This window comes from Vulpes vulpes, chromosome 13 (assembly GCF_048418805.1).
Source record: "Vulpes vulpes isolate BD-2025 chromosome 13, VulVul3, whole genome shotgun sequence".
NCBI classification, from domain to species: Eukaryota; Metazoa; Chordata; class Mammalia; order Carnivora; family Canidae; genus Vulpes; species Vulpes vulpes.
The window spans coordinates 87,777,817-87,791,365 of record NC_132792.1 but is presented as its reverse complement, the minus strand read 5'-3'; the positions used below and the strand labels follow the sequence as shown (position 1 = coordinate 87,791,365).

Below are 13,549 nucleotides of genomic sequence, written 5' to 3'. Positions count from 1 at the left end.
ACTGCTGGGCATTTTTTAAAAAGATTTTATTTATTTATTCATGAGAGACACAGAGAGAGAGAGAGAGAGCCAGAGACCCAGGCAGAGGGAGAAGCAGGCTCCATGCAGGGAGCCTGACGGGGACTTGATCTCCAGACTCTAGGATCATGCCCTGGGCCGAAGGCAGGGGCTAAACCGCTGAGCCACCCAGGGATCCGATCCCCCTGCTGAACATTTTAAATACGCACTCTGGTTTCAGAACCACCAGTAAAGAGAAGAAAAGACAAAGGGACCAAAACCTTGGGCAAGAAGTTAAAGAGAGAAGCCAATGAGAAGACTAAAAGGAGCAAAGAGGTAGAGAAGAACCAGGTAAATGTAATTATACAGCTCTACAATAATAATTACTGCTCTCCCCAAAGGAAAGGATAGGGAAATATTGATCACTATATTAGGAACCCAAAAACTGAGTGCCAGCCTCATGGCCCTCTGACATAAAACCTCCAAATTAGGGAACAGACATTGGAAGGAGTTTATTAGAAGCCTTAATTTTCCTACAACAGCATCACAGGTGAGAGGGTTTCCCAGAGAACCACCCAGATCTCCATGTCTGCTGAATTCAGAGTCCAAAAGCAGCTACTCATGCCTGGCTTACTGTGAGGGCAGTTGACATATACCATCCAACTCAACCCATGTGGAGAAGATAATTAAAAACTAGGGCAGAAGACACACAGACTGCCTTTCTCTGACTGTGAATAAGTATTTCTGTTCATGTTTGAGAACAGAGCAGGTGGAGCTTCTGTTAAAATGTGGATTCTGACTCAAGCAGGTCTGGAAATGCCCAGATTCTCTACTTCTAACACTCTTCCAGGGGATGGTGGATCCAGACTCTGCTGCTGTGGGAAACCCTCCCGGCACTACACCCTTGAAATGCGACACCCAGTTCTGCCCTGAAGCCCAAATACTTTCAACTTGTGCCTGTTTCCAGTTTGTACACAGCCTGCCTACCAGATCATCAACTTGCTCACTGGGGCAGTCATCCTGCCTAGCCTGTACCTCTGAATCCCATCTCTGGTTCAACTTTGACTCATCTCCTGTTAGTTCAACAACCCTGGAATACAAATTCATTCTCTGAGTTTACAGGATCTACACATCCCTTCTTTTTCGATCAACAGGACTTCTTGGGGCAGCCCGGGGTGGGGGTGGGGGGCTCAGTGGTTTAGCGCCACCTTCAGCCCAGGGTGTGATCCTGGAGACCTAGGATCAAGTCCCGCATCAGGCTCCCTGTGTGGAGCCTGTTTCTCCCTCTGCCTGTGTCTGTGCCTCTCTCTCTCTCTGTGTCTCTCATGAATAAATAAATACAAATCTTAAAAAAAAAAAAAAAACAGGACTCCTTGGAGTTGGGGAAGATAGTTCCTGTGGATGTGGCCCAGTCCTGTTGTTGCCATGGCTCATCACTGTTTTTTGCCAAGGACACAAGGACATATACATCTGGGTGAAGTCCTCAATAAAAGGTGCTGGGAACAAGCCCCTAAGAAATCTTAGAAAAAAAAGATTCACAGCAACTGCTTGAACTGGAGACCCCTGTCACCTGTTTCCCAAACAGTTCTGACGGCTCCTACAGCTATGCAACCTTCCATGATTCCTCCGCTCACAGGCCCAAACACAGATCACATATAGACCACCTGCCCAAGGGGCTTTCAATTTTAAAAATGAAGAAATGTGTATATACATGCATGCATGCAAACACACACACACATACACATTAAGAAAGATTAAATTTGAAATCTCCTTTGTCTCAACATGATAGTAAATAAAGGCATTTGGTGTTTGGAAATGCAAATAAAACAAGGCATGTTAATATACTTTTTTTAAGAGAAGAAAAACTGTTCTCCTGGAGAAGCCATCTGCCCCTCAGCATCTTCGTTCACAATGCTTGCTGCATTGACAATGGACTTTTCCAGCACTTGATGGCTTATGCCACACCTCCCAACTAGCTGGTGAGGGCAAGTTCCAAGTCTCAGTACCATCTCAGGCCCTGTAGCTCCTGGAATGGTTTCTCCAGTAAGTAAAAGCTCTTGATTTCATAGTAGGCCTCACACCTTCTCCCTCTTTTTAATGAACATCTTAATTTTGTCCAGTGCTACTGCAGTAGGCAGAACAACAGTTCCTAGAGCTGTCTATCTATGTCCTACACCTGCAAACCTGTGAAAGCATTACCTTACATGTTGAAATTTGTAGTTGTGATCTTGAGATGGGGGAAATTATCCTGAGTTGTCTGGTGGGCCCAAGGTTATCACAACTGCCCCAATTAGTGGGGGGCAGGAGTATCAGGAAGAGGTTTAAAGATGCTATGCTGAAAAAAAAAAAAGATGCTATGCTGCTAGCTTCAAATATGGAGCAAGGAAACGTGAGCCAAGGAGCAGAGGTGGCCCTAGAAAAATGGAAAAGGCAAGGAATCCCTGCTGAAATCTTGGTTTGAACCTAAGAACACTTCTGACCTAAAGACATATGATGCATTTGTGTCCTTTTAGGCCAGTAAGTTTGTGGCAATTTGTTACAGCAGCAGCGGGAAAATAATACAACTCCATTTTGGAAAAAAATTAATCTAAGAATTACTTGTTCTCACAGAAGCAGCTCCTTTCCCTGAGTCTATTGTCTTTTCTTGTATCACAAGAAATGACACAGGTTTTGGAAAAAGGAGGGGAGATGCATTCACCATCTTGCCTAGCCACTTTATTCTGGGGTGTTTTTGCTCACTTATTTATTTTTGATAGATAGTCTTCCAGTGGTAAAAATAGAGTGCCTATAAAGGAAAATGTGAGAAGAAGAGATGATATTCAGCATAATTAGCTAAGTATCAGTATTAGTAAGGGCATGTGGAATGTCAAAGCTGCCGCTGGTCAGAAATAGTACACTTCTGTTCAGAAAAATAGCAGAAAGTGTGCATGTCTCCTCCAAAGCCAAGACAAATCCAACAGAGTCTTATTTGCTCTGAAGGAAGACAGTGAGTTCACACTGCACGTTCTGACTGAATGCGAAACAAGAGGCTTCCTTACCACAGCAAGCAAGGGGTCTAAGACTTTTTGAGTAAATATAAAACACTGAATAAAGTGACTGAGTGCAGAGAACAGGGTACCTTTTTTAACTTAAGAATTGTTAGTCTTAAATAAGATCCTTACTAAAAAGTCTAGTAACCCTTGAAACAAAATACATACATATTTGTATCCACAGGTATGTGCATTTTGCAGCTGAGCAATCTGTGGCATCCCTCAGACACTCAAAAGAAATGCATAATCCTAAAATAAGGGTTAAGAACAACCAGTGCTACAACATCATCATCTTTTATTTAAGAAGTTTCTACACAGACAGCATTCTGCGCAGAAAACTGTGAAATGTTCTATTTCTATTCTATGCAGCTCATGACTAAGCTGATGCCTCCAGCCAAATAATCACATGTCAGGATCTCATTAGATCTTGCAGGTCAGGCTGGTAAGATGGGGGTTGGGTGAGGATTTTCTAAGGAGGGCCAGCAATGGCTTCAGAGTGGGACATCCGATTCACCACCATGGCGGTTCTTCCCTGCTATGCTATCGGGCATACAACTCTGTTCTGCACATACTGACTTTAATAAAAACGTTAAAGAAAGTCTCTACTTTCAGTTCTTGGAGAATGCAATTTTAGTGGCAGGGAAGCCTGCTCTGTGAAAGATTTTACATCAGTTTGGGAGCTTGACTACATTCACGCTGAAAATCATCAAATGAATGGATGGTAACCAACTGATACCAGGAGAAATATATTTAAGTCTAGAAGATAGTTGATTATATGGTAGGCCTCATCTCTTCTACCTCTTTCTATTGAATATCGAAAACTATACTGGAAAATAAACATACATGTGGTTTGGTTCAAAAATGCTTTTTAAAAATAAGATAAGAATATATACCTGCCTATACTGAAAGTCCCAACTTAGTAAGCCTCATAGCTGTATCAGTGTGGTCTATCTATTAAGATGGGAGTTGGCAAATTAGAGTCCCCAGGCCAAACAGGGCCCATCAGCTTTTTCTGTGCATCCCACAAGCTAAAAAATGGTTTTCATATTTTTTTAATGACTGAATGAAATCAAAAGAATATTTCATGACATGTGAGAATTATATAGAATTCAAATGTCAGAGCCCACCAGATTTTACAGGAACACAGCCTCACTCCTCCGCTTTTGTGCTAAACCACAGAACCAAGCAGTTGTGGCAGAGACCACAAGGCCCATGAATGCTGATATAGTTACTTGCTCCCCTTTACAGGAAGAGATGCTGCCCTGTGGGTTCAGAGCTCTGGCTGTAGCTAGATGGTCTTGGTAAGTGGCTTAAGTTTTGTGCACTGGTCTCTTTGCATCTACCTTTAAGGGCTGCTGTGTGGATTAAGAGAGCAAGACAATGTGAGGCACATCAACAGCAGCACGTGGGCACCACATCCGAGTTAGCCAGCACTCATGTCATTGTTGCCACTGTTTGTTGTTAGTGTAATTACACTAATACACCTTTACCAGGGAGGGCATTCTACCTGCCTAAACCTTTCTGGAAATCAGGGTTGACACTAATTTACAGTCTCCCCTACTCTTAAAAAATATCTTTTCATTAATTGGTCATAATATTTTTAAAATTTGTCCCAGTCTCCTTCCCAAATGAAGACAGTCATCAATCACTGTGACACTGTAATGGGCATTAATTAGAAGTTTAGCTCAAAGGACAGTCATTTTTAATGTTAGTATCTTGTTCTGTCCTCATATTTCAAAACCATTTTCAAAAATGCATCCCAGCTAGAGACAGTGGCAAGAGAGATGATATATTCCAATTTTGCTCCTTTTTTGACAGATAATTAAACCAGGACTCATAGGGGTCAAGCAACTTTCTAAAAGCACAGGAAACCCTTAATTAAAATGAACATCCAGTGACTTGTATTTGGACTTTTGCTTTGCACTAATCCACCTGCAGGTTTTTTCAAACAAAAGCTTTGAACTTACTGGCCTGACCGAAAATTCAAAATAGTTTCTGGTCACGCGAGTAGACAACTTACCATGACAATTTCTCTTGGTCATGATGTTCTTTTTTCATTTGGAAATGCCACAAATACATCCAGTTAATGCATTAAATATGAAAAGACTTGCTGAAGACACTCAATTTATTAATGATTCAGGAGAACTTCCTAAAGCATCTATTTGGAATTCATTTATAATTCATTTCACAACTTAGCTGCAGTTCCCACAGGGCAAATATTTATCAAATATTTCTGTTTTAAGTTCTCCCTTTACATTTATTTGTAGAAGAATACATTTCCCCCTCAAATAATGGCTAAACTTCCTAAAAGCATCCATCCATCTATTGTAATTTAATGCACATTTCCTGATAAGGTGACAGTAATGGGCTTTCAGATATAACAGAGTACACTGTGCAACCAAACAAAATAATAATTATTAAACATAATAGCTGGCTATAAATTGAACATGATACACACTGAGTACATCATAAATATTTATTAGAGTAACCATGGTAATTAATAAACACAGTAATCAACACAAGTAAAAACAAGCATCTTAAAACCCTGCCATGGCAAGAAAAACTTTGTAACTCAACAGTACACTACCAGCTTAATAGTTTCAGTACAAAAATCAGAATATTTGACTTGACCAATGCCAGTGGACTTAAGAGACCAAGAGTAGAGAATCCTGAATCAGGCTGCTACTGCCCTCTACCCCACCAACACTGACAATTTATAGTCTCAAGTTCTCATGGCTTATCACAGCTACAGGGTAATATCTGAAATGAGAGCATTGGCTTTGGAGTTAGAAACATCTAAGTTTATAGCCAGTTCTTCCACCTGACTAGGAAATATGGGTCAAATTACTTAAAGTCTCCATGCCAACTATAAAGAAGAAAGAATGTATGTGTAAGAGTTTTGTGTAACTAGACCTACTCTGGTGACCCTTTCTCAGTGTAAACAAATAGTTCATCACTATGCTGTACACCTGAAGAATTGGGGCAAGATGGCGGAAGGGTAGGGTCTCCAAGTCACCTGTCCCCACCAACTTACCTAGATAACTTTCAAATCATCCTGAAAACCTATGAATTCGGTCTAAGATTTAAAGAGAGAACAGATGGAAGGCTACAGTGAGAAGAATGAGCGCTTCTATCAAGTACAACTTGTTTTTGGCCACTCTGCACTGAGCAAAATGACTAGAAGGAAAACCTCACCTCAAAAGAAAGAATCAGAAACAGTCCTCTCTCCCACAGAGTTACAAAATTTGGATTACAATTCAATGTCAGAAAGCCAATTCAGAAGCACAATTATAAAGCTACTGGTGGCTCTAGAAAAAAGCATAAGGATTCAAGGGACTTCATGACTGCAGAATTTAGATCTAATCAGGCCGAAATTAAAAATCAATTGAACGAGATGCAATCCAAACTGGAAGTCCTAATGATGAGGGTTAACAAGGTAGAAGAACGAGTGAGTGACATAGAAGACAAGTTGATGGCAAGGAGGGAAACTGAGGAAAAAAGAGAAAAACAAAAGATCATGAGGATAGGTTAAGGGAAATAAATGACAGCCTCAGAAGGAAAAATCTACATTTAATTGGGGTTCCCGAGGGGCCAAAAGGGACAGAGGTCCAGAAACCGTATTTGCACAAATCATAGCTGAGAACTTCCCTAACTTGGGAAGGGAAACCGGCATTCAGATCCAGGAGATAGAGAGATCCCCCCTAAAATCAATAAAAACCATTATGCTGTACACCTGAAACTAATACAGTGTCACACATCAGTTATACCTCAATAAAAATACAAGTTCAAAAAAGAGTTGTGGAGATAAAGGTAAAATATACAACATATTTAGCTAAATATCTGGAACAAAGTCCATATTCGATAAGTTGGTCTTCTTACTCCATTGATTATATTTCTGTGACTTCTGAGCCTGATACCATCTACTGTTGTTATCATTTCCTCTACTACAACCACCAGGAAGTCACTGGATCCCGCTCCTTCAGGCCAATGTATTATTAGCAGTCACATGTCAACTGTAATAATTTAGATTCTTTGTATAGAAGAATTTGTATTTGTATTCTTTGTATGTGTAGAACATATAAGGCTTATCTGGCTAGCTAAAATTAAAAATAAATAAAAACAGATGATAACAAATTTTGGTAAGGATGTAGGGAAACTAAAACCTTCATATACTGCTAGTGAGAATGTAAAATGGGGCAGTCACTATGTAAAACAAAGAGTTACCATATGACCCAGAAATTCTATTTCCTAGAGATATACCCAAGAGAAATGAAAACATATGTCCACACAAAAACACACAAATGTTCATAGCAGCATTATTCAAAATAACCAAAAAATGGAAATGACCCACATGTCTATCAATGACGAATGGATAGACAAGATGTGGGAGATCCATACAATGGGATACTATTCAGAAATAAAAATTAATAAGTATTGCTACATGCAACAAGACGGATAAATCTTTAAGACATTATGCTAAATGAAATAAGCCAAGTACAAAAGATCACATATGACATGATTCCATTTGTATGACATGTTCAGAATAGGCAACCCCATAGAGACAGCAAGTAGATTAGTGATTGCCAGGGGCTGAGAGCAGGTGTAGACTGAGGAATCATTGCTGGGAGTATGAACTTTCTTTTGCGGAGGATGACAGTGTTCTAAATTTAGATAGTGGAAATGGTTGCACAGCTCTGGGAATATACTCAAAACCAGTGAATTTTATGGTGTGTGAATTATATCTCAAAAAAGCTGCCTCAAAAATAGAATTAATGAAGCACATAAGGGCAACTTCATATCTGAGGACTGGCATAAAGGAAAAAAAGTTAGTCTTCCCTATCTACTGCACTCTGCCAGGAAGTGCTGGCACTACCACACAAACCTCTAGGGAAGACAGGCAATTGGGGCTCAGCACAAAGGACAAAGTAAGGTGGGTTAGGAGTGAATTCAGTCCCCACTCTAGACTTCTGCTGTCCCATTAGGAAGTGGGATATTTATGACAATAAGAGGAGAAGGAGTGGGAAGATTATAAGCTCTAGGTTGAAAACCTCTGTTTAAAATTGGGAGTGTAGTTTCATTCTTCTGTACAGCTCTGAGTAACAAACAAGGGGTAGTGGAAGGGGAGGTGGGCAGTGGGATGGGGTGACTGGGTGATGGACACTGAGAGCACTTGATGGGGTGAGCACTGGGTATTATACTATATGTTGGCAAATCGAACTTCAATTTAAAAAAATGAGTCTAATAATCACACCTTGTGTCCTATGGTGACTGTGAGAATACACTAATGCATAGAAAGCCCTTATAAGAGGGTCATCTGATAAAAACTAAGTGCTATCGTCATCATTATCATCATCTTTGATATTGGTCTTTTGGTCCCACAGGCTGACTCTCCTCTCAACAGTCAGCTAATGGCATGTGATGCGAGCACTCCCAGAGGAATTCCAGGCAAATTCACCAGGGAGCATGAGCTTGTTCCTTTCCCACCTACCAATACCTACAAGTATTTCCATGAGGCCTCTTCATCAACACAGATAATAAAGGCACCCAGGGAGAGTAGGACAGAGCATTTGTACTGGCTGATAACAGCAGCTAGGACTTAAGTGCTAGAGAAAGTCAGGCACATTTTCGGCTATTATATATATGCTACTTCACTGAATGTTCAGTGATCACAATAACCCAACAAAGTAGGCATTATTGACCACATCACTTTACAGATAAGGAGAAGTTCAAATATACTGAGTAACCACCAAGTTAATAACACAGTTAAATAAGTCAGAGCTGAAATTCAAACCTAGATCAGTGTATCCTATGTCACTTTCTAATACATTATGCTGAACTGGATTTCCAATGGAAGAGTAATTAGGAGAGGGATTAAGAATGAGGGAAAACTATTTTTTGACTAACACAATTATTTCACACACTCAAATACCAGGATACCAGAGTATATGCAATGCCATTCGCTCGTTCACTCACTCGTTGATTCCCACATATATTAAGCACCTATTATGTGCCAATGTCAATGATAAAAACAGTCTTGGAAGGATATAGACTTTAAAAGAGGAAATTACAAGGAAAGAAAGAAAGAAAAGAAAGAAAGAAAGAAAGAAAGAAAGAAAGAAAGAAGAGAGGGACAAGGAGGGAAGGAGGGAGGGAAAGGGAGGGAGACAAGGAGGGAAGGAGGGAGGGAAAGGGAGGGAGAGAGAAAGAGAAAGAAAGAAGAAAGAAAAAAAGAAAAGAAAGAAAGAGAAAGAAAGAAAGAAAGAAAGAAAGAGAAAGAAAGAAAGAAGAGAAGGAAGGAAAGAAAGAAGAGAAGGAAGGAAAAGAAAAAGTAAGAAAAAAGAAAGAATGAACGAACTATAGAAGAATATGGTCAGCACATTAATAAATGAATAGAGAAATGTGCTGGACAACAAGGAGGTCAGGGAAGTGTCAATTGCATTTTCAATCACAGAGACAGTTCACCCACTCCCTTCAACTTCCTTAAACAGGAATTCAGAAGGAAACACCTGACGCACATTTTCAATGCCTTTTTCTCCTCGGGAACACTATTGAATGGAATTTTAAGGCATACTTCTGAATCTCCTTTGTGATTTGTTTCTATTTGTAAACTTCTGGCCCACATTCTTTCCCCTTGTACTTCATGGGACAGGATAAGCATGTACCCAACTGCAGCAATGACTAGGAGAGGGTGCAGAACATGGCAGAAGGGTTCATCCCAGGAATGGGCTGCAAGGGGGTAGAGACTGTTTGTGAGACCCAAAGTGTGCCACAAGCCCTAAGACATTTATGTCCATTTCAGGATTGATACATTTCAAGATACTGAATGGTATGTGGAAGCAATTCATTTCACATCTTATAAAGCACCATATCACAGGGTAGAGAGCATCAGCTGTGTAAACACATCTTAATTTCTTCCTAAAATCCTAAAGGTACTTCCAATTTGCACACAGAAATAACACTCCAGGTTCTAATCCTGTCAGAGAGACCAACCACTTTCCAACTCTTTCCTTATAGTAAAGGACAAGGCAATTACCATGAAAGAGAAAGGAGAAGGAGAAGATACATGAAATATTTCATTGGAAGGATCAACTAAATTCTCAGAGATTTAAATGGATCAATGTTGAGATAGTAAGTAAGAAATACACCAAATTCACTTTAGGAACTAGTTTTTCAAATATTTCAAGGTAATGTGTTAACCCAATATGATCACATAAATAAGCCGGCGAATACATTCAATGGGTAACACAGTATGTATATTATGAATCACAAGAAAATCTGTCAATTAAAATTCTAAGTAAGATTTGATGTACTATTAAGATTGAATTATTCCTACAAATGCAGTAATTTTATAATGAAAGTTAAATGAGAATTCAGAGAAAAAGACCTGAGACTGATTTTCAGTGACAAAATATTTCTGAAGTTTGGGGGTCCTGGGTGGCTCAGTTGGTTAAGCTTTCAACTGTTGGTCTCAGCTCAGGTCATGATCTCAGGGTTGTGGGATTGAGCCTCACGTGGAGCTGCTTCTCCCTTCCCTCTCTTGCACTCTCTCAAATAAGTAAGTAAAATCTTTTAAAAAATACTCCTGAATTTATAAAATAATTATGATATCCAAAAGTTATTCCCAGAGTAAGTGCTATAAGAGTAAGCAGTCAAGAGCCACAGATAAGTAAGAATTTGAGCAATATGCTTAAAATTCAATTTAAAATAAAACATTAAGAACAAGATAATGGGAGAAAATACCTACAATGTATTAGTACTGAATAGTGTTTGGCATAATTATTTTCATTTGTCAGAATAAAAGAAACAGCTAATTCTTGATAATCTACAGTGAAATAAACATCTCTAAATTTTACTTAAATAGATGTACTGATTATTCTTTAAGAGATGAAATAGAAATGGTTTTCAAGTAAAACACATTGCAAAAAAGATTTGTTTTAAATCAGAGCAAACTATATCAAACTTAAACGCATCTTGATAGTGCCTATTAAAAGTAGTTGACTTGAAATTTTTTATGAGTATGAAATAAACTGTGGGTGGAAAATAATTTTAAACTGTCATATGGTGTAGATTTACTGAATACCACAACTTTTAGCTTCCTCTAAAAAAATGAAAAGCTCCCATTTTAAGAAAATTTCAGTTTGAAGATGTGTGCATTTAAAAAAATAGGTTTCACAATAAGGACAGTATAGAGATCTGTTCATAAAATATTAACTTCAAAATCTGCATTTTTGTTTCAGCTACATGACTGAAGTCCTTTTATTCCTTTTTCTTTGATCGAACAAAGAACAGTAGAAAACAAAGACTTACTTGTTCTTGTTAAGGTGTTTAATGACTATTTCCAAAAAAGCTGATAATAGCAATAAAAGGAAGCTTTGGGAAAAAAAGAAAAAGGAAAAAACGTATAATGTCTAAATAGCAAATCCGTAAAAGAGCATGTTAGAATCCCTCTCAGAATTAGTTGTATCCAATCCAGGATTGTCCATGCCAAGTAGGCGTCAGCTGGCAATCTCTACACGCTGTTAGTGCAAGTTTTCTCCTCCCCCTGTGCCAAAAAACCAGAGCCTCGCTGGAGGGGCAGGCCTGCACCTGTGCAGCAGCGCCCTCCTCGAAGTACGGAAGTACCTTTACTCGCTGGTCATCCACATCTATGACCGTAGCCACGCGAATTAGCCTGGGGTTCCGTCTGTCCACCGCTTCGAGTCTCATGCTGGGCAGAAAACCATGGGGCGGCCGCTGAAACATCACAAGAACAAAAGTCTGCAAAACCCAGTGGCTCAGAAATGACACGCATGTTTTCTAAAGTGCAACTGTTCTGACTTTGCATTCAGACCTTGTATTAATATAAGTGGAATTTAGGTTTAAGGGCACATAAGGTTTATTAAACATATTATTTTACCCAGTTTCATAAAACCTGTGAGAGGAGAAAGAATTTTCTGGTCATTTTCAAGATAGCTAAAAAGAGATTAAATCGGGGATCCCTGGGTGGCGCAGAGGTTTGGCGCCTGCCTTTGGCCCAGGGCGCGATCCTGGAGACCTGGGATCAAATCCCACATCCGGCTCCCGGTGCATGGAGCCTGCTTCTCCCTCTGCCTGTGTCTCTGCCATTCTCTCTCTCTCTCTGTGACTATCATAAATAAAAAAAAATAAAAAAATAAAAAAAAGAGAGATTAAATCATGAATTCACTAATAATCACCAGATTCAGGAAAAGTTCTAATTTATTAACAGTTTATATATCTGTTTGGATTTTTTTCTGAAATTAACTTTATAAATTAAGAAACTGTTGACTATTCTTGCTGCCCAGTTTTGGAGTATAGGACCTAGAACACAAAATTATTTACTAAAAAGTTAGAAAGGATAAGCATAATCCTTTATAAATCTAAATTTTAAAATAGATAAAAGCTGTATGACTATCACAGCTAAACTGTTTTAAAATCATACCATAGTGTAATTTAAAGCCATAACCTGTGCTTTTGTTACTTATCTGTAATGTAAGCATGTTAAAAATTGTATTAATTTAAGCTTTCTTCCAAGTTTTTAAATGCTAGGAGCCGAGAGTCTATAATGATGGACACCCAGAAACACACACACACACACACACACACACACACACACACACAAACCAAATGGGAAAAAATATACCAGGACTTACAAAATAATTGACACCAAGGAAATTTAAATACCAAAAATCAAAGTCAAAAGACAAGTCCAACAGTGTTCGTAGATTGGCAAAAAGTTTAACTTTGAAAGCTATTACACATAAAAGTATTCAACTGACTTTATTGAAAACAAAAGTGTACTGAATTCTCAAGTCTAGAAATTGTAATTGGAAAATAAAATCCTCATGATATGTGAATAATACACAGTTAAATCTTTCTCCAATACCGGGCTTGTTTCTCTCCAGCTTTTGTGGAAGCATATTTTCTTCCAAAATGCATTATTACATTTACTAAATGGAGTACACTGACTATAATTAGGTCTCTGATGCTTGAAAATTTTTCTGCTCTCCCCAAGGTCACTGTTCAATAACAAAGGTACAGTTTCATATTGCAGATGCCAAAGATATATAGCTTGAGGTGAATCCATAATAATCCCATGTAAGAGCCTGGAAGTTGCCTTTTTAACTAAATCATAATTTTATTTTCCTGTAATTTTCTTCTTGGAAAATTACAATGAGTTTTGACAGAAACAAAAAGAAAAAGATAATACAAGCAGCTGGTATTTTGCTTACTGAGTTTTTGCAATTCTTAAAGCCCTTTCAAGCACTCCAGGACTTCTAGCCTTCTTAATTTGATTACACTTATTTACCAAATCCTTATATAATCAACTTTAAAAAAATGAAATAGCATTTTGTTTCAAATCTCTTTTGATCCCTAGAAAAGTTTCTATAAATGGAATCATATGTGGAAGCTCACTATATAAAATTCTGATTAAACATGAGTCAGGAAGCCTGGAACACACAAGTTGAAAGGAAACAATTTGAAAACCATTTTAGAACATAAATATCTCCAACTATCCTATCAAT

General features: G+C 38.6%; 1 protein-coding gene across 4 annotated transcripts in view; it reads right to left on the bottom strand.

Annotated features, from left to right (window-relative positions):
• L3MBTL4 (L3MBTL histone methyl-lysine binding protein 4) overlaps positions 1 to 13,549 on the bottom strand; it is a 446,630-nt gene that overhangs the window by 235,012 nt on the left and 198,069 nt on the right. For all 4 annotated transcript variants that reach the window (XM_072734933.1, XM_072734932.1, XM_072734931.1 and 1 more), the window contains one exon: positions 11,649 to 11,759. In XM_072734933.1, the coding sequence (XP_072591034.1) occupies positions 11,649 to 11,759 (111 nt within the window). The remainder of the gene's footprint in view (positions 1 to 11,648; positions 11,760 to 13,549) is intronic.